The 25,391-nt window shown below is 40.0% G+C and overlaps 1 protein-coding gene, 1 long non-coding RNA gene and 1 other non-coding gene across 7 annotated transcripts in view; 2 read left to right on the forward strand and 1 right to left on the reverse strand.

The window, feature by feature from the left end:
• The window catches only part of MRTFB (myocardin related transcription factor B), a 67,305-nt gene extending 48,939 nt beyond the window's left edge, over positions 1–18,366 (forward strand). For 4 of the 5 annotated variants that reach the window (XM_054516621.1, XM_036392565.2, XM_054516622.1 and 1 more), the window contains 8 exons: positions 362–609; positions 2,164–2,317; positions 4,454–5,476; positions 6,817–6,972; positions 9,276–9,434; positions 9,722–9,859; positions 11,216–11,276; positions 12,937–18,366. In XM_054516621.1, the coding sequence (XP_054372596.1) occupies positions 362–609; positions 2,164–2,317; positions 4,454–5,476; positions 6,817–6,972; positions 9,276–9,434; positions 9,722–9,859; positions 11,216–11,276; positions 12,937–13,475 (2,478 nt within the window). In that variant the 3' untranslated portion in view covers positions 13,476–18,366. The remainder of the gene's footprint in view (positions 1–361; positions 610–2,163; positions 2,318–4,453; positions 5,477–6,816; positions 6,973–9,275; positions 9,435–9,721; positions 9,860–11,215; positions 11,277–12,936) is intronic. The other variant, XM_036392562.2, reaches the window with a different exon arrangement.
• Positions 8,284–22,370, reverse strand: LOC118692623 (uncharacterized). The gene is made up of 3 exons (XR_004981176.1): positions 22,025–22,370; positions 19,975–20,065; positions 8,284–8,433 (listed from the first exon to the last, which is right to left on the reverse strand). It is a non-coding gene; the product is annotated as an uncharacterized LOC118692623 (long non-coding RNA).
• A 98-nt stretch (positions 22,371–22,468) lies between these two features.
• TRNAT-CGU (transfer RNA threonine (anticodon CGU)) lies at positions 22,469–22,540 on the forward strand. The gene has a single exon. It is a non-coding gene; the product is annotated as a tRNA-Thr (tRNA).
• Positions 22,541–25,391: the final 2,851 nt, after the last annotated feature.

The raw sequence follows: 25,391 nt of genomic DNA on the forward strand, positions 1-25,391 counted from the left end.
GATGGAATTTAGAATGCTGGCTTTTACTTCCACAAACTGCTAAGTGGCCTGAACTTAGCTGCTAAGAAGAATGCCCCTTTGCAATGACAGGTCATGACTAGTAGAATCCCTTAGCTGTGCCACCTTTAAAAAGCCATTCACAAACTGTGATTTGATGACCCCTGCATGTGCAGGGGATAAGCCAGCCTGGAGTATGTTAACCTTCCAAGGATGGTTCCTTTGGGGATGTTTTCAAGGACAATTGTTTTCAGCAGCTCTCTACAGTAAAAGTGCTCTGGTATGCTGCATCTCTGAGCCATGCATAACTGCTTTAAGTGACATCTTTTGTGGTTTTGTTTCAATCTTTTCCATCCATAAACAGCAAAGCCACCCAAAGAACCCAAATGATAAACATCGGAGCAAGAAATGTAAAGAACCTAAGCCAAGGGTGAAAAAATTGAAGTATCATCAGTATATTCCACCTGATCAGAAAGGTGAGAAAAATGAGCCACAGATGGACTCCAACTATGCTCGTCTGCTACAACAGCAGCAACTGTTTTTGCAGCTGCAGATCCTGAGCCAACAGCAACAACACTACAACTACCAGACAATTCTACCTGCACTGCTGAAGTATGTGAAGCATTGTTTGTGTCCTTTTAAGAAAAAACATATACATCAGTTATAGGCTTAGGCTTTAGCACTAAACGTGGTTTGCAAACATTAAAGAGACAGCTGGAACCCAAGAAAACTTTAAGTGCTATTATGCATCACTGTGGGTATTATTTGCCTTATTTAACAGGTGGTGAGGTTGTTCTCTTGTGAAAATAACCCTGAGGTCTGAGAAGCCTTGAGGTGGTCCTAGTTATTTTTATGTGACATGAAAACAGAACTTCTTACCTGTCAGATGTTTTTTTCTGACCAAATGCATATCTGAAACTCAAAAGCATTTCTTCAAAATCAAGAAAGTTTTGATACCATTTTCACTCAAATGTGAGATAGGTAGGCAGGAGAGAAGCTTGCAGACCATGTCTTTAACAAAGACATGCACTATTCCTGTGGGTTTATTATTTTACATCGAATTCACAAGCCACATTCTTGAATTTACAAATAAGACATATCAGTGTTTTTAGATTTGATAAGATCTGTCTGTTGTTTATAGCCTCATCTCTAATGCTTATATGAGTTCCTCATTAGTACTGATCTTCAGCACTTTTACCCGTGAGAAGTACACTCACTGATTTATAGGTAGAAACAGTCAAAAAAAGAAATGTTTAAAGAGTTGCCAGCATCCCATAACAAAACAAGAAGTTGACTATCTGCAGAGTTTCATTCTCATCATCTAAGACCAATCTGTTCCTAGAAGTGCTTAAAGTGTAGCATGCCACAGTCACACAAGCCTAAATTCTAACTGACTTTCAGCTGTTTTTTTAAAATGAGTTTTCACTGAGTTCTTTTTCTTCAGCAAGTGAGGCTAGAAAAGTTAAAGCTACCATCTGTGGTTGTATTTATAATTACCATGTATCCTAACATTTGGGCTGGCGATGTTTCTGCCTGCTTGCCCACGCTTCTTATGTTCCATTTACTGACATTTCAGAAACATTTCTTCATAAATCAGCTGAACAAAATAAAAGAGCTGACTTATGATACCTAGTGTAAATGTGGCATTTTTAATTTTTTACAATTACTTCAGAATCCTTATACGAGATTCTTGAGTACAGCTGATAAAAATGCATCCTCTTCAAAGTGAACTGCTTTTTGTCAGTCCATACTGTGTGTGAACATTGGACATCTATGGAAGGGTTGCATCACAGAGTTCAGTACTGGGGGGTGGTTACTGATGCCAGAAAAAAACTGACTAATTGCCCTGGCTGGTGATGTAAATAGAGTTTGCAGTCCATAGTGTTCTTTGGAGATACCATGACAATAATCAAAACTATGAAGCATAAACTGGTATGCTTAACTGCAAAACCAAACCAAAATAGCAACACAGTACTCTCTGTTTTCCTGTCTGTTTTTACTGAAAATACTTAACAGTAATGTGTTAGGTTAAGCATAGATTTGTAAAAAAAGTTAATTTGTTCATTATCTTCACAGACATGAGATTCAGAATCACAGCCTCTTGATTTGAAAACATAATATATTTAGCATTGACATTCTTGTCCCTCTTTTTCCTATTACTTGAAGGCCACTGAATGACAAACAGAGCAACAATGGGAATTCACCACTGAATACCCTGAACAACAGTACACCAGCATCAGCTGCCAGCTCACCAAGACAGAGCAGTAATGTTCCTAGCAGGAAACCAGGTCCTCTACCTTCAAGCTTGGATGACTTGAAGGTAAAAGATAAGAGGGATTTGTCCAGTCCTGTGCATTACTGTAATGCATAACTTGTGAACTGTTACTGTTGAGAATATGCCTGGTAATTTGAACCAATGGAAACTGTCCTTTCCTCCTAATTGGTTAGAATAAGGTTGTCAAAGTTGTCATACACAGCTCTCCTGGACTGAAATATTTGATCCTCATATGCATATGTTCCAGAACTGACATTTCTTTCCCAGAGAATTAGAAGAGGAGGAATTTCAGACACATTGTAATGGTCCCTCACTGTGACACCTTGGGTAAGCTGTGAGGTTTTTCAGCTCAGGCAGATTTAAACACAGGAGCAGTAATTTCCTCATGACAATTTCAGTGTATAGGTGAAGAGGTTTAGTTAAGCAATATAAATTAGAAGATGCCCTAATAAAAACATACTCTGAGAGGTCACTGCTATAAATAGAAACAGAAATAAGACTGTAAAGAGAGAACAGAAAAGATCTTCTTACCAGAGTTTAACACATCTGAAGATGAATGCTAAATTCCAAAATTTCTTTAAGTTCTAGCTAACTGTGTAGACTGTTCAGGTTGCACTATGAGGGCATTGCATAGGATCTTCTTCCTTCTGAAACACATGAGAAGGAATAAAGACAAATCTGAAGCAGTTTGTGGGGGTTTAGGATTCAGCAGCTGTAGGAATGTGCCAGACTTCAGCAGCAGCATAGGGACATCTAGTGGGCAATTAATTCCTTTCTCTCTGCCTTTACCAAGGTTTGTGAGGGGTGGGAGGGAGGATTCCTTTAGCTTTGAAGGGATAAAAAGAAGAAATTTCAGAATATTGGATTCTCAAGATGGTAATATATTCTCCTAAGTTAAAGCAAATCTTTTAATATGAAATAAGTCTATAAAATGCAATTCAAACCACAGCATTTGAAATCAGTTTTCCAGTCTTTACATTTTTAACTAAAAACTTGTGAAGATATTTAAGTTAATACCCAGAATTGTGCTTTGCAGTGATTAAAGCTGTTCACTTTTATATTTCTTGGCACAATTTATTGGTATTCCTGCTGATCTGGTAACACTAACATAAGCCTTCCTTGCAGACCTGCTGGTAGTGGTTTTACCACTGAATCAGCTAAATCAGTTCTGAGTTCAGAAATGAATTGTTGAAAAAGAGAAGAATTAGAACACACTCTCAAGTACAGAGAGTACCAGACTGGGGGAAACAGCTGATAGTCATTGGCTAGGGAGTTATTTAACATAAAATTGCTGTGGGTTTTAGAGATGTAAAATGTATTGCTGTGAACTTTTCATCATTTCCAAATCAAAAATACCTCCAACTTATATTCTAGGCTGGCTGAGTACTGAAATACTACTGGGGTCACTGCCTTTTGTTCTATTCGAGGTAGCTCTGATATGCAGGGAGCCCCAGCTCTGCAGTTAGCTGTGGTGCATGTTTCTGATAAACAGAAGTCATTCTTTGGGACTGCTTTTCTTTAACTGATATTTTGAAGCATAGAATCAATTTGCACTCAATACACTTGCACTTTACTTTGTCTGTAAGCTTATTGGAAAAAAATGAGAACGTTTTTCTGTCAGAAAGTAATTGTGACTGCTTATACTGTTTTTGTAAAGGAAACACAGATGGCACATAGGGTGACTGTTTGGGTGCTAATTAGCAAGAGAGCCTTTTGTGTTTGATGGGTCTATTAAATCATCAGCTGACCTGATAAAGTTTCTCAGAAACAGATCTGTCTGTCCTGATGGTGTAACAAAGGGGCTCAGCGTGCTGCTCACTGCTTTTATCTGCACTGCTGCCATTGTCTGCTGGTTTGCTACAGATGTTTTTAGCTCAGAACTGGAGCTGTAGGTGCATTTTTCCATGTTGAATATTTATGAAAAAACATCATCAGTTTGCTACTATTCACTGTACAACTGAACACTGCTAAGATTTTGGCAACTTAAACACTGAAGTAAGTAGGAGGTCATGGCAATGTGCTCATAGATAATGCATGCTATCAGAACCCAGAGGTTTAATAACTAGCAAATATGGGAATGAAAATAATTTTCATTATTAAGATGTAATAAGAATGCATATCAGTAAGTTGTAATATTTTCCTTTTTTATTATAGTGTTTTGTTTATTTTATTTTATTTCAGGTAGCAGAGCTTAAAATGGAGTTGAAACTGAGGGGATTACCAGTGTCTGGAACAAAAACAGACCTTATTGAGCGTCTGAAAACCTATCAAGATCTTAACAACAATGGGGTTGCTACAAGTACCTCTGTGACAGTGACCACTTCTAGTGGGGCCACAGGGAACACTGGGGAAGTGACTGTGGCATTTCCTGTTGCAACAGTAAATAAACCAGTGGCTAATACGATATCCAGCTTCCCTCCAGAAAAAACATCTACTGCAGCTGGCAGCAAAGCAGGAAATACTGAAAACATCAGCTCTCCCCTGCCTATATCTCCCTCTCCCTCTGAACAGTCCAGTCTAAGCACAGATGACACGAGTATGGCAGACACTTTCCCAGAAATGACCATGATGTCACCATCCCAGTTCCTGAGTACTTCACCCCTGAGGGCAAGTACAAACGAGGACAATCAGAATCGCAGCAGTGGCAGCATCTCAACCATGGAGTTTGATGTAGCAGAAAAGGACCGCAAGCTTCAAGAAAAAGAAAAACAAATTGAAGAGCTCAAAAGAAAACTGGAACAAGAGCAAAAACTTGTGGAAGTATTGAAAATGCAACTTGAGGTTGAAAAAAGGGGACAACAGCAACAGTCTCAGACTTTTGGTAACTCAGCTGCTTTGGAACAGAAGCAGTTCAGTGCTGCTGTCAAAGATGAAACTGCCCCTGCTGACTGCTCCAGTACCAGTCAATCTGTCCCTGTGGCCAGCCATTCCTTAGGACAGCCCGTGTACACCGCTGGCCAGAATCCAGTTGCCAAAAAGGCGGTTGTTATCAAACAGGAGATACCTGTGGCCAAAGCTGAACCTCAGAATGCCATTTCTCAGTTTTATGTTAGCCCACAGAGGCAGCCTCAAACTGCAGTTGTTGCCCAGCCTCAAGCTTTATTAACTACCCAAGGAACTGCCCAGCTGCTCCTCCCACTGTCTATCCAGGGACCGAATGCTGCTACTGCAGTGCAGTTACCAGTTGGAAATATCAAGTTGCAGGTAAGGGTGTTTCTATTTTTTTTTATCATGTAACCTGCATGGCAGTATTTCATAACTTAGTGTAAATAGGTACGTGTGCTGCTTGTAAGATTAACTTAAAACTCAGGCTTAGCCTGCTTCTGCTTAAGGCAAACAGTACAAAAGCTTGAGCTGATCTTGTAATACCTACTTCTAATACTTGTTTCTTTGCAACTTTTGTTCCTAGATACTCTTTCCTGAAAAGCAATTGCCTTACCATGTACTGCTTCCATGCACAATTTGATTTAAAGGAGCATATACCATCATTTTGTTAGCTGCAAATTGTCATAGAGAGCTACAGTCTCAGTACTTTGAGACAGCCCTGTTTGCAAAACATATGTGAACTACCTACTGTGTGGTGATGCTTCAATATATTGAACTCTCCTGTGGACTTGGAAAAAGAAACCATGGTTGTGCAAATATTATTTCTAGGCTGATTATGGGTAGTGAATAAATACAGCATAAACCAAGACAGGCTATAAATACAGAGGTATAGGAGTAATCTGACCCAGCTGAATCAATGTAACCTGTTGGTCTGAACTAAGAATGGTAGAATTAAGCAGTAATGCACTTCCCACTGGCATTGTTGGAACATCCCCTGCCACCCATCATGGCAGCAAAGTATTCCTCCAGCTGCAGTGTGTCCCTGGCTGTTGTGCATGCTGTGGGCCTAGGCTTGCTGCAAGCCTGTGCAGCAGCACATCCAGCAACCTTTATGAGGGGCTGAAAATTCTGGTGAGGATGGGCCCCAGTCTGCAGTGCAAGAACTGTTCCTAGGAGTTATACACCCAGATCTCCACATGAATTGTTCTAAAATCCTGCTAGAATTCTGTCACAACCTTAAGCAGCTTGTCCTGGTATTTTACTTCATCTGTACTCCAGAAAGTTTTCCACTATCACTTAAAATTGTTTTTAATGAGTTGGACACACTTCTTGCCTTTCACTGGCCATGAAAAATTACTGTGGTCTTAAAAGCAACCTTTTTCTTGCATTATCAGTTTTGTCTTCTGATTACTCAAGCCAGTTCTTATAGTCCTTTCTTACTGATATCTGCTCTCTCTGTGCCCTGTTATTTTTAGCATTTCCACTGGGCTCTCTCCAGTTTGTCTTTGTCTTAAACTGTTGGCAAAATAAACATCACCTTTTAGCTGGGAACTCCCCAGTACCAAACACAGTAACAGTTTGGTTTCCTGTACAGTTCCCACTCATCCTTCCCAGAATACATGTTACTGCTGTTCTGCATAAGGTGTGCATTAGATTTTTACATGATGTAACTTAGTGTGAGATACAAATAATTCAAATATTTTATCTTCATCCTTTAGGCTCAGTCACAAGCTGGAATACAGACCCCATCACAAATACCTGCTCCTATTTCTTCCTCTGGCCTGGTGCAGACAGCACCTCAGATGCATGCTCCACAATCAAAACAAAATACCATCACGCAGCACGCACTTGGTCAGAGCCAACAAATCAGAAAGGTTTGTGGATAGCAATAAACACTAAGATAAATAGTTGTGTAATCTAGTTCTAGGCAGTGTTTTGAGAATCTTATATGTGTCATCTGTGTTTTATACAAATGATCAAGTCACCTAACATCTGTACCTTGTTTTTCTGTGCGATACAATGGGCTTGTACCTCCTCCTTTTCCTAACATTTTAGTCTGTGCAGGACTCTGTTTTTCAGTTGCAGATAAATACATTGTCTAAAGACTTTTTATCTTAATGGTACACCTAGGGCATGATTCCTACTACAACCTTTCTCACACTTGGAACAAGTGGTGTGTACCAGGTATATTCCAGTCAGCTTCTCTTATTTGCCACTGGCTCAAATGTGAGATTCTCTTAGGCAGTTCTTAAGAGAAAGCTTTTACTTATGACTTCAAAGATTTATTCTTTTATAGAATAAAATTCTGGTTTTCTGACTTTCCTTGTTGATTTCATCCCTCCTTATGAAGAAAGCTATGGACTCAGATCCTGAGGATGGTAATTCCAGTGAGTCCAAACCCTACCATATCTCTTCCTAAGGAATGCAGGGGATGATTCAGAGAGATCCTTCTCTTCCTTCTACCAAAAACAATCAGCTCTGTAATGTCCCATTCCAACACATGTTCTCAGCACTGGATGTACAGTTGTGACTGCCACTCCAGTCATGTTCATATGGGAACTGATACCAACCCATCAGCACCAGTCATCACAAAAGTAAATGTTTTCTCCTCCTCTGAGCCTCTTCTAGACTGACCCCTATTATTAGGAATGTGGAGATTAGTTCTGGACCTTTATTGCATCCTTATCAGTGGATTGCAAGGTTTTTCAGCCTGCCCCTAGGGACAGATAATTCAGAAACAGCTCAAATTCCAAGATGAAGAGGGTCATTTTTACAGTATATTATGTAACTGTTACATCTCAGCCTTCGAAGTTCTTATTTCAGTTCACAAAAGTGCATCATGAACCCCATGTTCTGCTGTGATTTGGGGATTGTCCCTGAGTAACCTTACCTGCCTCTGCTTGGGCTCTTGTTGCAGATCAGAACTTAACTTAGAGGATGCATGATTGTGCATTGCCATTCTCTAGAGCTGGGTAATAAAGGGGACACAGCTAAAGGAGCATCAATACTTTTCAGACTGCTTGTTCAATCTATGTAATTTCATGGACATTGAGGCTATCCTCCAGGAGTCAAAACTGACATACATCCAAAAAGCAGATCTAAAGCAGGTTCTCTGGGATTTGGTGAGGGGCTAATCTTACCTTGTTAATGTAACAGGTCCTATAGAGAAGTTTTCCAGTCATCCTGAGGCATGTACTTGTACCAGAGACTGGCAGCTTGCTGCCATTGCTGCCTCCAAGTTCCTTGAAATGTCTGTAGGACATTTTCTCCAGTCCTCCCCGCTATTCAGATCAGTTGTCATGAAGACCACAGTTCCCAGCAGAGTTTGCAGCCTGCTGTTGCACATTTAACATTAAAATGAAAATATCAATGGGATACAACAGATCAGGACACCCCTCATGCATTCAGCATTACATCTACCTCTCTCCATCCATGACCTAAGATTTGTCACCTTTGTTATAAAGGTATTTGGGAGTGATACTGAATTTACAACAGCATTACAATGCTGATGCATTCGTAGTTTCTCTTAATCTCCCTTTAACTCAAAACTATGAGAAACAGGATTCTGCTGGGAATCATTTGCAATGAGTATGTCGACTACCAGTTGAAGAAATAAAAAGTGTCATATACCAGTAACCAAACTTATAGTTCATACCCATGTTCATCAGTTTTATCTTTTGCCTCTCCCTCAATCCTCATAGATATCTGTAGTTACTTTCAAAAAAAAATTAGAATTATATGACAGACAAACCATTCTGTCTTAAAACTGGCAGGAGAGGGCAAATGTGGATATATGTACAGTTTGTATCAGGTCAGAAATAAGCTCATGTTATTGACTGTCCACTAGATGGGGAAACCATGGATATGCTATTGAACTGTTCCATACACTTTCCTCATGCTTCCTAGAAAATTGCAGGAAAATATTTTTAGTAATGAGTGATGAAAGAAAGTATGTCAGAGCACAAAGTTTCTTTCAGAAACTAACTGTTCTGAATTTAAAAATTATTCCACTTAAAGGAAAAATAAGTATAAATAACATTTACTTCATAGGGAATTTTAGCAATCAAGTGTTTTAGAAAAAAAGGTCTTCTATTTCATTAATGTAATATATCCAATGTTACCTTTTTTTAAAAATAAAAAACCCACAATCTGAGACTGATCTGTTAATCCTTTTCAGGTTTTTCCACCTGCCACATCAAATGCAGTATTTTCCTATCAGACTGCACCAGTTTCAACACCTTCACAATCTTTTATTAATAAAACATCAAACTCTAACATTCACCCTGGTGGTAATCAGGTTCCTTCTGTGCAGAATGGACCTGCTGCTCCCAACAAGGTAAGGATATCCTAACAATCTTCCATAAAGTTCATGTTTACATGATTATTCTAATATAACATGTGACTGTTTACATATGGCAGTTCACTCAAGGAAGAATGTTTTGTAGATTGAAATAATGCTGAAATGTGCATATGTGTTAGAGAGAGGGAGAAAGAAATTTATTTTATCCCTCTGATTACTCTAATACATGGACTGATGTGACAAAATAGAACAATCTGTAGAGCTTGATACATCCTCAATTCACTAAATCACATTATTTAGTCATTATTTGTTATTTCATGCAGCCTGGGTCTCCATCTCAAGCCCAGCCTTACATTGTTCAGCAGCCCCTCTTCAACAACACAGTGTCCAAGACAAAAGATCCTCCTCGTTACGAAGAGGCCATAAAACAGACCCGCAGTATTCAGCCATCACAGCGTGAGGTACTTGTTTTCTTTAGGCTCTTAAAACCAAAGCTTTTCTCTATAATTACCAAAACCATTGCTTGTTTTAGGTTTTGATTTTTTTTGTTCGGTGTCACGATTTTCTAACATACCCTGTCACTAGTTTCATAACTGTGTTTAACTGCAGGACTCCTGTTTCACTGTTCTTTAATTAAAGCAGCATTTATGTAAATAAGTCTTACAGTTCCCAGCTGGCAACACATCCAATTGGGATAATGCTGCTGCTGGTACTAACAGTAACTAGCCTTCAGATGAGTTGCTTTGAGAATGTGTGATACCCAAACCCACCTTAAGAGAGGAAATATGTTTGTATTTTCCAAAGTGAGTAAACTTGAGAATGTGTGTGAATGTGTTTATACACACAGGCAAACATGAGCATAGGTGCTTGCTTGAAAAGAGTCTGTATTGAGTGATCTTGGTGAATAACCCTGTGTAGTGCTCTGCCAGTATGAGTAATAATGAGTGTTCCTAATTTTGTGCGTTTCAGAATGATCCCAAAAGACAAAAACTTGTAGCCCCTTGTGTTGGTTGGGTTTTTGTGGTGGCAGATCTGAGGCACAGCTATGGGTGCCTAATGCCCTTTCCTGTGTCCTTGCACACGTGGGACGTCCCCACAGTGAGGGCACACAGGTTGTCTTAGGTCACTCTATCACTACAGCCAGCCAGGGGCTCCCCACTGGATCTCCTGATGCAATCACTTCCCATCCCTGGAGTACAAGCACTGGTTTAAAACACTTCTTCAGAGCTTCATGAAAGTCTCACTTTTTCTCGACTTTTTGAATGAGTGGGTTTGTGGAGGGTTTTCTTACCTTTTGCTTAAGGTTCAGTTATTTAGGGAATGGCTGTTTAAAACAAAGATGAGCAGTTCCTGAAAGCTTACTCCTCCCCCTTAAAAAATAAAAGAATATAAATCTACAAATTGGGAAGAAACCCCAAAGACACCTAATAAAATGCATCTTACATGACTGACATTTACAGGCTATCTCTGAGAGACAACAGAGCAGGGTTTGCAAGCCCAAAGTGCTGCAGTTATGATTATCCTGGTACAAAATGGGGTTAGTAACTCTCCTGATCCCTGGCTTCCTGCACCTCTCCCCTAGGTGGCCTTCATGAAGTCTTTGTCATGCTTTTTCCCTATTCCTTTGTACTGAAACCAAGTACAGAGATTGCAAATGTCTCTCCAAAGTATCTGTTTTCTAGCTAGACAATTTCCTATTAAGGATTTTAGTTTTTATTATAGATTAGTACTTACATACTGTTGATAGAAACTAGGAAAAATAAGCATAGGAAAAAATCCCACATGAAAGAGAATAACCCTGTTCTCCTGCACTACAGATTTCCAGTGCACACAGTCAGCAGATGGATGATCTTTTTGATATTCTCATCAAGAGTGGAGGTAAGCTCATTGACAGCTGTGTGATGTAAAGATTTAAAACCTGGTAATAAAAACTCACTGCTATAATCAAATGAGAATTCTTTTAGGAGTTAGAATCTAGCTAGCCTGAATGAAACTAAATTTTTGAAAGTTTGCTTGGTTCCTTATTAAAGAAAACATTTACCAAAACACATAGAGTCAACCTGCTGTGGAACTTCATGCTTGCAAACTAGCTCTGGTAGACCTTTACAATAATCTCTACAGCATTCAAATCATTAAAATAACACCTTAGGTTAGCACAGACATACTTTATCAAAATGGGAAAGGTTGAGCAAGTCCATAACATGTTTATTGAAATTATACAAAGAATAGAATAAGGTAAGAGTTCTAGCACGTTGATAGTAAAATTTCATTAAATATAACCATGAGTTATCAACTATAAACATCAAAGATACATTACTGGGAAAAGTGTGCATGAACTATATGGAGATATTAATGAATAACAACTTTGTGTCAGTTAACATAAGGGAGCTATCAGAAAGGCACTGATATAACTAAAGTAATGAACAGAGTAGCTCAGCAGTAGAAGGAAGAGGCTTTCAGCCAGAATTAGGCTTAGTAGCCCAAGAAGCCATTACAATAGTGGGAGATGTTGTGGTGCCAAGTGATTCAATTAAGAGAAGGGTTTGTAACTGCTGTCATAAAAGGATCTTGACAAGAGGGAATGCCAGGGCTGAGGGTCTGGTTCTAGGCTACTGGAAGACTTCAGCCATATTCTAAACATCAGAGTTTTTTGGGTTTTTTTCAATGCAAATTGCAAGGTCACCTGCAGAAAATGTGAGTAGACTGAGATAAGTAACTTGAGTATTCAACAACTCAAGCTAAATTAATGATCGTCTTTATGAAAAAAACATAGTAAAGCATTCAGGCCTGTTGCACTTAATGTAAGTAAGCTCTGCACTGAAAAACGTTTCGTTTACTAATGTACTTCAGGAGAGTGAGAAGGCTGTGGGTTTTTGCTTGGAAAACCAGCACAAAATATATTGTCAGGTATATTTTTTCTGCTGGGAACATCACTTGTGCTAGAGGATTTATCTGCATATTTGTCTGTCTTGTTTTTGGGCTTCATTCACATCTAAGAATAAATTGGAACTTAGGCTTTATTTCCCCTTCTTTTTACTGCCACAGTCTTATATGGAACTTCTTGACAGAAGTGTAGTTTTAGATTCTAGAATTGGGAATAAATGCTTCCTAATCACATCATTTCATCTCATGGACTCTTAATTAACCAATGTGGACAGTACTAAACAGGGATGAAACTGAAAATTGGTTCTATACAGGGAAACGTGTTGGTTCCATAATTATTCCAGTTAATGAGAAGAACTGTAAACATGAAGGAGGTTAAGGTAACATCTAGAGATACATTCCTTTTTTCATCAATACTCATGCTAATTTGCTGAGCTATCACTGAAAGCAGAACTCTGGGACTTGTTTAAAATACTCTGTGGTTCATGGAGGCCATGCCAGAGTCTGATGTATGTGAATATGAGTGGAGCAGCACAGTGACTGTTACTGCACTTAATTCACTATGGATGCATCCCAAAATGGGCTGGAATTTCTCAGTAGGAGGATATTATGTCATTATCTGTTTGAATTCAACAGTGGGTTTTTTTTATTCCAGAGATTTCCCTTCCAATAAAAGAAGAACCATCTCCCATATCTAAAATGAGACCAGTAACAGCCAACATCACTACAATGCCAGTGAACACGGTGATATCCCGTCCACCTCCGCAGATCCAAATGGCCCCTCCTCCTGTGGCCTTAGAACCAACAACCAGCTTGTCTATAAGTTTGGAAAACCAGCTCGAAGCCCTCTTGGATGGAACTTTACCATCAGGTAATGAAATTCCTCAACTGACAAGCAGTAATGAGGACAGAGAGTCATTTTCTTTAATTGAAGACCTCCAGAATGATCTGCTTAATCACTCCAGCATTTTAGATCACTCTCATTCACCCATGGAAACATCTGACCCACAGTTTACTGCTAATAATTCTTGTCTGTCTCTTGACCTGCCTGATACAAATTTGGACAATATGGAATGGCTGGACATTACAATGCCCAGCTCCTCATCTGGACTCACCCCTCTCAGTTCTGCTGCCCCGAGCGTGTTTTCCACTGACTTTCTAGATCCACAAGATCTACAGTTGCACTGGGATTAAGCTATAGCCAATGAGAACACGACCTGCAAGTCTCTCTACAGCAGAGGTCCATTATGAAACCATTCTGATTGCAGTTAACATAAACTAAGACAGTAATGTTTGGAAGAACAAATGCTTGAAGCTAATTCCTTATTGATTTTCAAGTTTACAACAGTGAATCACTTTATGCACCTATCAGTAATACAGATCAGGGCCCTCTGGAAGCTGTATTTCACAAGTCAAGAAAGGATGATTGTACTTCGTGATTAAAAGTAGCCCAAGGTAAATGTACCAGAAATATTTAGGAGAGAAGTTACGTCTCTGACTTTGTAATGCTTAAATGAGCAGCACAACATGACTAAACTGAGAGTGAGATGGCAGTTCTCTGTAGTGACCCAGTGAGCAAATGGCTGGGGGAGGGGAGGTATCACTGCACTTCATTGTTCCTGTGGAAAGCCTGAGCCAGGTTCAGAACTAATTGTGAGGGCAAAGGCAAATAGAAGCACTGGCTGGTTCAGTGAAATTTCATATATCTAGTCTCTTAATTTGTTCAAATTGTTTTTATATTTTGCTTTTGTGGATTTTAAAACACTTCCCCCATTCTTTAATCATGAGGGAGGAATTTACCTGCATCCAAAGGGATATTAATTGCAAGAAATCCACTGTAGCTAATGCCAGGTAATATTGAGAACACTGAATTTTCTATAGCAATGCTCTGGATTTAATAGCTAGGTTTTAATGTGTATATCGGACAGTTATTTGTATACTCTTTTAACTTTATATAGCTTATTTTTGTGAACAGAGGGGAACACAGTGGTCTTCAAACAAGAGATTATTATAATGGAAGTAAATATCCTATTTTGCTTTGTGTTTGAGGATATTTGTTAGATCATTGAATCCAGTATCTCAGCATACTAGAAAAGTTTGAGGAAGTAGAAAAGTTTAATTAATAGTGTTGTATACTACAATCCTGCAAGCATCTATGCAAGAATAGTCCCAATGCCCTCAATAAAAGATGTTTGTAGGATGAGATCAAGTTGCAGGGGACAGTGCTGACAGGACAACCATAATTTCTTAAGGAACACTTTGTCTGTTGAACAGCTTTGTCTGCCACTACATAACATCAGGGAAACCAACAGAGAAGCTGCTCAGTGCAAATCCTAAACACCAGGATCAGAATGTACTGTTTGTGGTAAGAAGGCATATTGCATATCTGAAACAGAGAATAGCAAAAATGAAGCTCTTACCTCACAGCACAGCACATGAATATTTTTTTGTTGTTTTAAAGCCCTTAGTTGTTGTTTTCAGAGTCTATTTTGAAAGCAGTTAGAAAAACAAAAAAAATCAAGTAGAACTAATATACTTTGACATTCTATGGTTGTCTCTCAGGTAATAGCTGTTAAATGTTGCCATAGATGATGGAGGTTAATATCAAACACAAAATTGGAATTTCCTATTAGGGAATTCCTAAATTACGATAAAAGGAAACACTCCTCGTTTCCTGAAATGTGGAAATATTGTATGTTTTCTAGTCTGAAAACTGATCTCATTGCATGGTTCTTTCCTCATGGTTCTTCCCTCAGTAAGTTTCAAAAATAAAGTTTTGTAGGATTGAATGAAAAATGCCCTGAAGCTTTTGCCTACTTCTTAGAATAATGATACGTATCAAAGAAATACTGAAAACAGTAAGTAGCTGGTATCCACTTAGCAACCTTCACCACATTTTTCAAAAATTAAAACACAACACAATCATGTTAAAATCAAACAAATACTTTTGTCAGAAAATGTTATGGAATTAACTGAAAATTTGCATCTCCAGATATAACACAGTCTGGTTTACTGATATGACAGAGTTCCATTGGCTTCAGATAAAATAATGGATTCCATCATTGATTCAGGGTTTGAACTGATACCATATGTTTGCATCCTGTCAATTCCAGCACTTTAAATCATTATGTATCTTCACTGGTATTACTGGCCAAGAATTACTGTAATATGAAACCAAGTACAAGAAAACAATCTTTGGAGATTTTCACTACACACAGTTGAAAGACATAATTCCTTATTCCTTCTTGCTGTGCCTACAATACTTGAGTACAACATTACATGTGGACTGTCTGCCTTAAGCTTTGATGGTATAGGACTTCTCAATAACAGTGAACACTTCACATTCAACTCTTTGCATTCCTGTTCATCATCCAGTCTTGGGAGCTGATACTCTGAGATACGAAGTGCCCTCGGCTGTTACGAGAATAAGAATTAAGGACTCTTGGTCTGATAGGAACAACTCTGAATGAAATTTAGTGTTCTGCAGTACTGTCAGTTTATTATGTGTGATACACCAGACATCATACAATATATGTGTGGTTAGAGTTATCCCTTTTTGACCCTGCCTCCTGATTAAATGAGAGGCAAGTAAATTAATTTTTAGAGGAGAAATTAACCTAGAGCAACTGTACTGTCATTTTTGATGTGCATGTAAATACAGCTTGAAACTGGCAAAGTCATCTTGCTACAAAATTACCCTTATTGGCAGTGTAGAATGTTAATTAATCCATAGGAATCTTTGTGCAGAAATAAAACCAAACAGGTGAGATGTCTTGTTATCAGTACGGTATAGCTTTCTGCTCTGAACGTCTATTTGAAAAAAAATAAAAATTAAGGGATCATTTTAGTTTCTGAAGTACAAATATTCTAGTGTAGGGAATGTGTGATTACTTTTCTGTACATTTCAGAATTGTGTATTGAACCTTATATACAATGGTTTGCTTTAGACTTTGTTCTGAAATGTGATATGTTTGCCATAGTTGTATATGCCTGTTTATGGCAGAAATAGGTTTTGCTTAGACTTTTGTGTGTGCATGTTTTACATGAAAGTTTTTGTAGCACAAATACATCTTAGAAATTTAATTGTGACTGTGCAGTTTGACTGCACAGAACTGAATCCTTCTCATTAAGAGAACAGTTGCAAAGGAATGCACTGGCACTAAATTTGCCATTTAATGGCTGCAGTATACTAACAGAATGCATCCTATCAAATGTGGTGTTAGTGGGTCCTTCAAAGTAATTAAGAAAACCTTTTAATCAGTATGAAAATCAAAAGTTGGTTGTTTACACATCTAGACAGAGAGAGCTCAGACAATGTTTTCCTAGGCTCGTGTTACTCAGGAGGAGTCACATCCTGTGTTCAGTAGAGAAATGGAATTTGCTGCACACTTTTAGTGTCCTTCAGCATCAGTTACAGCAAGGAAGTTTACAGGCAAAATTTTGTTTAACTTTAGAAATAGTTAAAAAAGCATTGTCATACTCTCTCTGACAATAAAATTAATTGATGGCAGTTGTTCTCTACAGAAATTTAAAATGTAATCCAGCAATATGGGCTTGCAGACCTGCAGAATCAGAACTTTAAAAAGCTGAGGCCACAGCTTTTAGAAATGATCACTACTTAATACTGACATTTATTTCCCAAGTATTTCTAAATTCACCAACAAGAGTCATGTTCAGAGAAGATGGTGATCCAAAGAGAAGTGTCAATATTAAACTTTTTCTGTTACATAATCTCAAACATTCAGGTGCCTCAAAAGTGTAGGCACTGTAATCAGAACACAAGTACAAGCTGCTGAACTACTTTCAAGGCAGAGAAACTGCAATTACAGGATACATTGAACTGGAAGGGCATTATGTAATCCAAACACAGGAAAGTTCACCGATGTAAACCATTATTATTTGGATGGCATCTTAAGTGTATTATAAACTTAAAGCAAACTCTATTAAAACTGGAAAAAAATCTTCCACTTATCTCTAATAAATGTTCTGTTGAAACTCTTTGTATTGTGGTCTATGAAATCACCTTTCAGTGACTTCTAGACCATACCCCAGAGGGTATTTCATGTGAGATCTGTGGAATTGAGTTACATATAGTATATACATGGCCAATGAAGAGCATCCATTAAAACCTGAAATAATCTCAAATATTCCTTTTATACCAGTTTGCTAGGAATAAAGTGCAAAAAAGAGACACCTACATCATTCTGTAGTGTCCAGCACTGAATAGAAAGTGTTTTTAAGTTAAAAGTGCATAAATGTATTTGTAGAAATCTAGCCAAAAAAAGCCATTCTAGCTATGAGAGCAAATTCTCAAAAAGAAAGCAGGGAATGGTTAATAACTATATAATCACACTATTTTTATAAAATTATACAGCTCAGATATTCAAAAGACAGCCTAAAATAAATTATAATAATATAAAAATTTAAATAGCAACCAAAGCATTGCCATTTATATTGCCAAAGGAGGCACTTTGTATTTTAAAACATAGGAAATTAAGTCCCCAAAAGTGTTATCCGTACTTTTTTAAAATTGAGGATGTAGATATTTTCAAAGCTGTTTTTGATGTTTAACAGTACAGATTTGTTTTTGTTGTTTGAGAAATTTGTAGTAACTAATAGCACAGGCTTTTTTTTCCAGATAGGATTTTCTTCACAGTACTGCTTGCAGTAGAAATAACGCTAGCCCAAGTAGGTGTTTCTCTTCTTATTTTCATAGTCATAATTATGTCTTAGCATCTCATTTTGTGAAAAGAAGAAGATAAACACCTGTCTCTGGGGCCCTCTTCATTTAAGCACTACTTTACTAAATGCAAATTATGGCAATCAGGGCGTCAGTTTATGTATTGCCTTTCTAGAACCATGATGCCTTTGTATTTGCTGTTTGCACCCCTAAAATCAATTCCATATGTTTGAATGCCATATGTTTTGCACATTGTACTGTATATATGTAATGCATACTGTATTTTTATATGTGTACTACATTTATCAAATATTTTGTACATAGTGGCAATATTGTAGCTACTGAGGAAATGTTTGATATTTCAGCATTTTTGCTAAGTGTCTCAAATAAAAAAGGAAAACTGTGTTCATTTGTCCATGGTTACTACTTAAAATGAAAATATCATTCTGAATTTTATGGGTCTGATACATTTGGCCTATGTTCTAAGTACCTTTCTCACAAAAAGGAGTAAGAATGAATCTGCACTTAGACAAACCCCAAAAGAATTATGGCTTGTCTTTAAAATCAGAACCAAAATCTCTAAGAACAGAGACTTCCTGAACCCTTGAAGCTTAGGTTTGGATTTCCCTTTCTTTCAGCAATTTTTCATCTAGCATCATTTACTCATAGAATGGCCTGGGTTGCAATGGACCTTGACGTTCATCTTGTTCCCTGCCCCGGGCTGGGACACCTTCCACTATCCCAGGCTGCTCCAAGCCCTGTCCAGCCTGGCCTGGGACACTGCAGGGGTGGGGCAGCCACAGCTGCTCTGGGTCAGTCACTCCTGGACCTCAGCATCCCCAGTTTGAATCCGTTCCCCCTTGTCCTCTCACTACAAACCTCTTGGAATGCACTTCAATACATGATTTTCCCAAATCCTTCCAAGGTTTTCAAAATGTGTTGAGTTGTGAGATTTTGTATTTTTGATTTGCATTCTGCTCAGTTTCTGGAACACCTGAGCGGATTTTTTTCAGGAGAATGAGCTACGAGCTGTTTGCACAAGCTTCTTTTGAAGATGAAGCTGTTTCATTTAAATATTTAGTGTTACACTTCCCCTTGTGAAGGCAGTCCTGTACTAATCACCCACCCTTTCCTCATTAAAGTCTGTTCTACACTGATAACATCAGAAATTTTGATATTTGGCCAAATATTAAAAACTCCATAGTAAGTAGTAATTAAGTGGGTAAAACTGAAAAAATTAAAAACTACTAATAAACACTGTAAATTTCATATAATACATTTTATCTGTGAACTTTAACCATTCTAAAAGTTTGTAGGCTGTATGTGCCACAAACTTACCTTTGATATCACACACCAAACACAAATATTGCAAAACAAGTGCAGCACTTTTTGACCACGTGTTTGTGCATTAAAGAAATTACAGCTGGAGTGTAACAGAGATAAAGCACTTGTTTTGCTGCCAGCTGACAGTCAGGGGGCTTCATTGTTTTACAGGGACAAAATTCAAACACATAACCTTCTTTCACAAGCTGTGTTCATATTACTATTTGATGTAAACACAAAACAAGGCTTGATAAAACTTGAGATTATGCTGAGTGAACTTCTTCCACAGGCTAAACCTTGATTTTCAATAAAAACTCAGTTTATTCAAACATGCTCTACAGAGGGCCAGCAGCACATTTGCCTTTACTCTGTCCACATTCAATACCATTTGCTCCTGCCTACTGGCTTGTTGTTATTGTACAGATGTTGCTAGAGGAACATATTTCTTAGAGTATTTGGAGTGTCTCAAGTAGGAGATGTTTCTTTGATGGCAAAGAAGTCACATGGATTTCCCCACACCTCAAAGTTTAGTGCAACTTTACCAAGACATTCTTAATGCAAAATCAAAGTAACAAATTAGAGCTTCTGAGAACCAACAGCCAGGGCCTGGGGTTTTTTTCTTCAAGTATTTATCCATAAATGAAATGAGAAACTCTAAGATAAATATTTCCCTTCATGTAAAAAAATTACCTGTGAGTCTCCAGTCTTCTGTGCAGAAAAAGGACTGCAGGGCCATTCTGCCATCTACTGCATCATTCTTGAACCCCTTCCAAGACAAGTGCTGTGGATCAGAAAGTAAAATAGTGAACAGAAACATTCTTTCATACAGCTAAGACAAAGTCAAAGCTCAAGTAGCTGCAACAGCTCCTCAGCATCCCATAGCAAGTCTATATAAAACTCAATTGCACCACACCTACATAAATAGGATTGTTCCCCTGCATGTATCTCAGAAGAGTCAGGGAATGTGTTGAAAGGCCTTGTTTTCACGTGGAAACAGACACCAAATCAGCCACAGAGTCCTCTAAGACTTCCCTTTTGAAAAGCCACGTTGTATTTAAAAGAAGCTTGTGTCAGAGACCAGCCCTTAATGCACAAGCAGGATTCAGCATGGAGGAAAGGCTTTAACACCCAGCTCAAACAAGGGTAAGGGCCAGCATAAAAGACACTTCCAAACAAAAGTATCCAGACATTGGAAGGGCAACTAAGGTTTTTTTAAATCAAGTTAACTTTTTTAATTATTAAAACTATTGTGACAAATCAGCTCACCATTAAACAACACTTTGTTTAGATAGAAGCAGTTTCTCCAGGCACACTAAGGAAGTTAGGCTCAGAGAGTAGACAATTTTTTTAAACCTGATCAAGAATTTCCTCTTAATCTAGTTAGAAGACCTATATGAATTCAAATTGAAGTTTCCATCTCCCCATACAGTTAAGAAGAACTTGATCAATAGAAGTTGATTTACCATTAAATACTGTTCCCAATGCCAAGCAAATACATTTATTACAATGTAGTGCATTTGAAGACATAAAACCCACATTAATTCCACCAACAATTCAAATATTCCTTCCACTCACCACAAAATTACCTCTCAGCTCATGAGCATCAAAAACCATTAATAAACACAGATGTGAGCTGCACAAGAATTGTGATGACAAGTTACAACTGGCAAGTGTGGCACATAAAAGAGCATATTTTGTAATAAGCAAGTAGGTCAGAAATGGTATCTCATCAGTCAAACATGAATGGTTAAAACTGAACTCCTTTCTGCTGCCAGCTTGCTAATACCAAGAGTAACTCCTTCAGCCAGGGGAGATAAGTGGCTCTCTGAGGTCACCCGTTCATAAACATTACAGGTGTGAGAGCTGAGGGAGACAGCTTCCACTCCTACGTGCCATCACACTTCGAAATGCAGTGATTACACTGACAAGACAGCAGAATACAACAGTGCTGTTCTCATTTCCTAGCTTTCCATAGTCCAGATGAGGGCATGTGATGAACAAGACTAGCAGATAAATTCCAGGAAGCATTCAGATTGCCAGGCCATCAGTTATGCCCATAGGGACTGGAAAACCAGGTCACTTTCAGGGCAGCTTTACAAGGGCTGACTATCCAGTAAGGTAATTTAAATTAAACACTTTTCACTGCAGGGCAAGCTCATTCAAATCACTCTGTTTAAATACAGGCAAGCATATAGTTATCACAGACAAACTAACAAATCATAAATTTTAAAGAACTAAAACATTTTCATACATTCAAGGCATCAAGCATGACTTTCCATGATGACAGTTCAAAGAACATCCCAAAAGGATACATAAATATTCCCCTCCTCGCTGCAGGGTGGTTCAACTAGAGGACCTTTGAAGGTCCCTTCCAAGTGAAGTTATTTTGGTTCTATATCAACCTTGCAATGCTGCATTACAGCACTACCAAATCAGTACTCTGATCTAAACCTTTACAATGGCACCTCTGCAATATGTTCACATGCTTCTTCCACGGGGAAACCAAAACCACACCAAAAGGAATATAAAACTTGGATATCAAGCAACAGTTTCATGGAAAATTTAAACAGACCTCCACAACACATTAAATGAAAACTAAAACCTTTGTTTTCACGTCACACTTGTAAAAATCTAGGAGATCCTGTCTAGAAAATATCTAGTATCTTTTCTGCAATTCACAACACTGAGTTTTTTGAGGGAACAGCTACCAGGCAGCAAGTGTTTTTAGTTCAGTATTTACCATTTAGTTATCCCAACGTTTTGCATTCTCTTCTTGGAGAAGGAGAACTTTAATCCCGCTTTTTTCTCCCTCTCCTGGCCGTGCTAGCCGATGTGAGGCCTCGAGTGCCGCCTGCGGGTACCGCGCCCTCACAGCCCCGGGGCGGACGCTGCAGGGGCGCTGCCCTCAGAACGCCTCCACAGCCAGAGGGGAGGCTCCTGGCAGCTCCAAGAGCGAGAGCCGGAGGGAGACGAAGGGAGAGCGAGGGCCAGAAGGAGACCGGGAGCGGGGGCAGTCCGGGTCGGTCCCTCCCTCCCGTTCCGCCCCCTCAGCCGCCGCCGCCGCGCCCTCAGCGCCTCGCGCCCCCGGCAGGTGGCAGCCCAGGCGCGCGCGAGGGCGGGCCGTGGGCGGGCGTGCGGGAGTGGCGCCAGCGATAGAAAGGCGTCAGGGAGAGCACTTAACGCAGGCGCGGTGGCCAAGTGGTAAGGCGTCGGTCTCGTAAACCGAAGATCACGGGTTCGAACCCCGTCCGTGCCTTGGTGGGTCCACGGAGGCGGGAACTCTCCCCTCATTTTTAGGGGAAGGCGGAGCCCCGGCCCCGGGACCCTCCAGGGAGCCCGACCCGCCGAGCCCCGGGCATGGCGTCTCCGCAGAGCTGCGGTGCGCGCCCAGCAGCAGTAGAGCCACGCCCCCGGGCGGGTCCCCGCTGCCCCCGAGCGCGGTACCCAGCCACGGCTCTCGCACCGGCGGCAGCGGCTCCTCCGGCCCCAGCAACGGCTTCTGGTGGATGTCGTGCCAGCTGTGCCTCCTCCTCGGTCATTCCTGCCCATGTCTCAGCGGCTGCATGACCGCCCTTCTCACATCTGCAGGAACAGAACAGTTTTCCTTCGTTTTTCCTTGGATTGTAGTCCTGCTTTCAAGAGGCCCTCAGCTGAGCCTGAAGAAACAAAAAAGAGTTTGAAATGCGAAAGGCCCAGATGACTGCTGTGGTCTAGTGGAAGTCATGTCAAACGCCTTTTCCGCACAGCACTATTGAGGGAAGTGCTGGTGCCTACCTTATCACACAGTCATTCCTGGGAGGAACAAGTGGAGCCTCTGCAGAATCTTGTTTGAAGAGATCCTCCAGCTCCTTCAAACTCTCGAAGAGAGTTTGAAGAGAGCCTTCTCCAGAGGCTGCAGCTATCAGGATCATCCTGTAATCCCCCAGGTCCCTTTCATTGGTTCACCCCACCCTACCACCATGAAATTAAGTATTTATTAATTTGGTTCTTTCTTCTGATTGGTAAACCATGAGGTTTCTTCATCTGTATCACTAACCACTTAGCAGGATTATTTGCAATCTGATTAGTGTGTACTTTACATTTCCTATTTTCTAACAGAAAAAACTCCCTGTGACACTGAAAAATGGGTAAGGAAAGGGTGCAGTGGTAATGCTCACAGGAGCCCAGCAGTGCTCCCCTCCTCCTGGTGAAACAAACACTGAGTGCTTTGGACACTGATCCAGCTGATCCAGCAGCACCACAAGTGGCCAGGAGGTCCAATTCAGTGACACTGACAGGACCAGGGAGCAAACCTTAACACACAGTTAAGGGTTGACAGCACTTAAATGCATCCTAACAGTGTAAATAGGAAAAGAATTACTAATTGAAGGAAATCTTTGTTGATTCATGTTTGATATTTACTTACCATTTGAAATTTTACTGATCACTGTGTCCACACAATCAATTTTGTTCTCTGTCTGACAAATCTTCCTTTCATATTCTGCACCATTGTTGGCAGGAATATAAACTGTATATTTGCTGTATGAACAGAAATAAATGTCCTTAACTATTTACACTGGATTTTGCAAACATTCTTAGATATTTTTACTTAGAGGGATACAAAGGATAGTGAGGTACATCCACGTCCCTGAAACTACTTTCATAGGAGGGTTGTAAAAACTAAATGCAAAAATCAAACTCAAGGACAAAACACATATCTGTTAAATACTGCTTTCTGTTTACTACAGTCTCAAGGATAAGCCTCTCAGGGAGGGTGGAGATGAGCCACCTTGCCACTGATGAGTAAAGCTTTCATAAATTTGTGCTTGTTTTTTGAAATAATATAGGACAAAGCCAGGTATGCACAAGAGCTGTGGCTGATTCCAACCCTCTTAACGATGGTTTGAGGCCTGTGAGTCTGTGTTAGATGACACAGAAATCAGGTAACACGGAGCCTGTTTTTCCACAGTTTGCAGACAGAACTTACATTCTGTTGAGTAACATTGCTGAACTATTAGCATGATAACAATGTTGCTAAGTAACATTTTAAGAAATGTCTTGTGGTTATCTACTTGAAATTAATTTTGTAATTAGAAAACTATCTGTGCACTCAAAGCCTAGGAGAAACTTGTGCAGCCCAGAAATAGTAACTCCAGCAGCAGTTAAGAGGTAGAAATAATTAACATATCACACGGGTTTACTGCCACAATGGATTCATTTACTTGATGTTAAACCTTTTTTCAGTGTTGTGCTATTTGCCTTCAACTTTCTTCTTTTTAGACAATACAATGCCCAAATTTAAAAATTTAGGCATCGTATTGTCTAAAAAGAAGAAAGTTGAAGGCAAATAGAAATTTAAAATTAAAAATTTTTAGGCCAGGTTCTCTACACCTCTAATCATCCTTGCTACAATCCCCCCAGTCCTCCGCAGATGCTATATATTACTGTTGAAGTGAGCAGCCAGCGAGGCTTAGCAGCAGTGCTCAGAGAGGGCATTTCCACCCAGCAGGGCTCCCAGGGACCCCGCAGAGGCCGGGCGGGAATTGCGTCACACGGCCCAGCAAAGGGCGGGTGCATCGCTGCCATGCCCCGGCTGCCAGGGCACCGCAGCACACGGGTCACACACAGCACTGTGGGGCACACGGGTCACACACAGCACTGAGGGGCACACGGGTCACACACAGCACTGAGGGGCACACGGGTGACACACAGCACTGAGGGGCACACAGGTCACACACTGAGCACTGAGGGGCACACGGGTCACACACACTGAGCACTGAGGGGCACACACTGAGCACTGAGGGACACATGGGTCACACACACTGAGCACTGAGGGGCACACACTGAGCACTGAGGGGCACACGGGTCACACACAGCACTGAGGGGCACACACTGAGCACTGAGGGACACATGGGTCACACACAGCACTGAGGGGCACACACTGAGCACTGAGGGACACATGCGTCACACACACTGAGCACTGAGGGGCACACGGGTCACACACACTGAGCACTGAGGGGCACACGGGTCACACACACTGAGCACTGAGGGGCACATGGGTCACACACTGAGCACTGTGGGGCACACACTGAGCACTGAGGGGCACATGGGTCACACACTGAGCACTG

The sequence above is a fragment of the Molothrus ater genome, chromosome 16 (genome assembly GCF_012460135.2).
Source record: "Molothrus ater isolate BHLD 08-10-18 breed brown headed cowbird chromosome 16, BPBGC_Mater_1.1, whole genome shotgun sequence".
Taxonomy (NCBI): Eukaryota; Metazoa; Chordata; class Aves; order Passeriformes; family Icteridae; genus Molothrus; species Molothrus ater.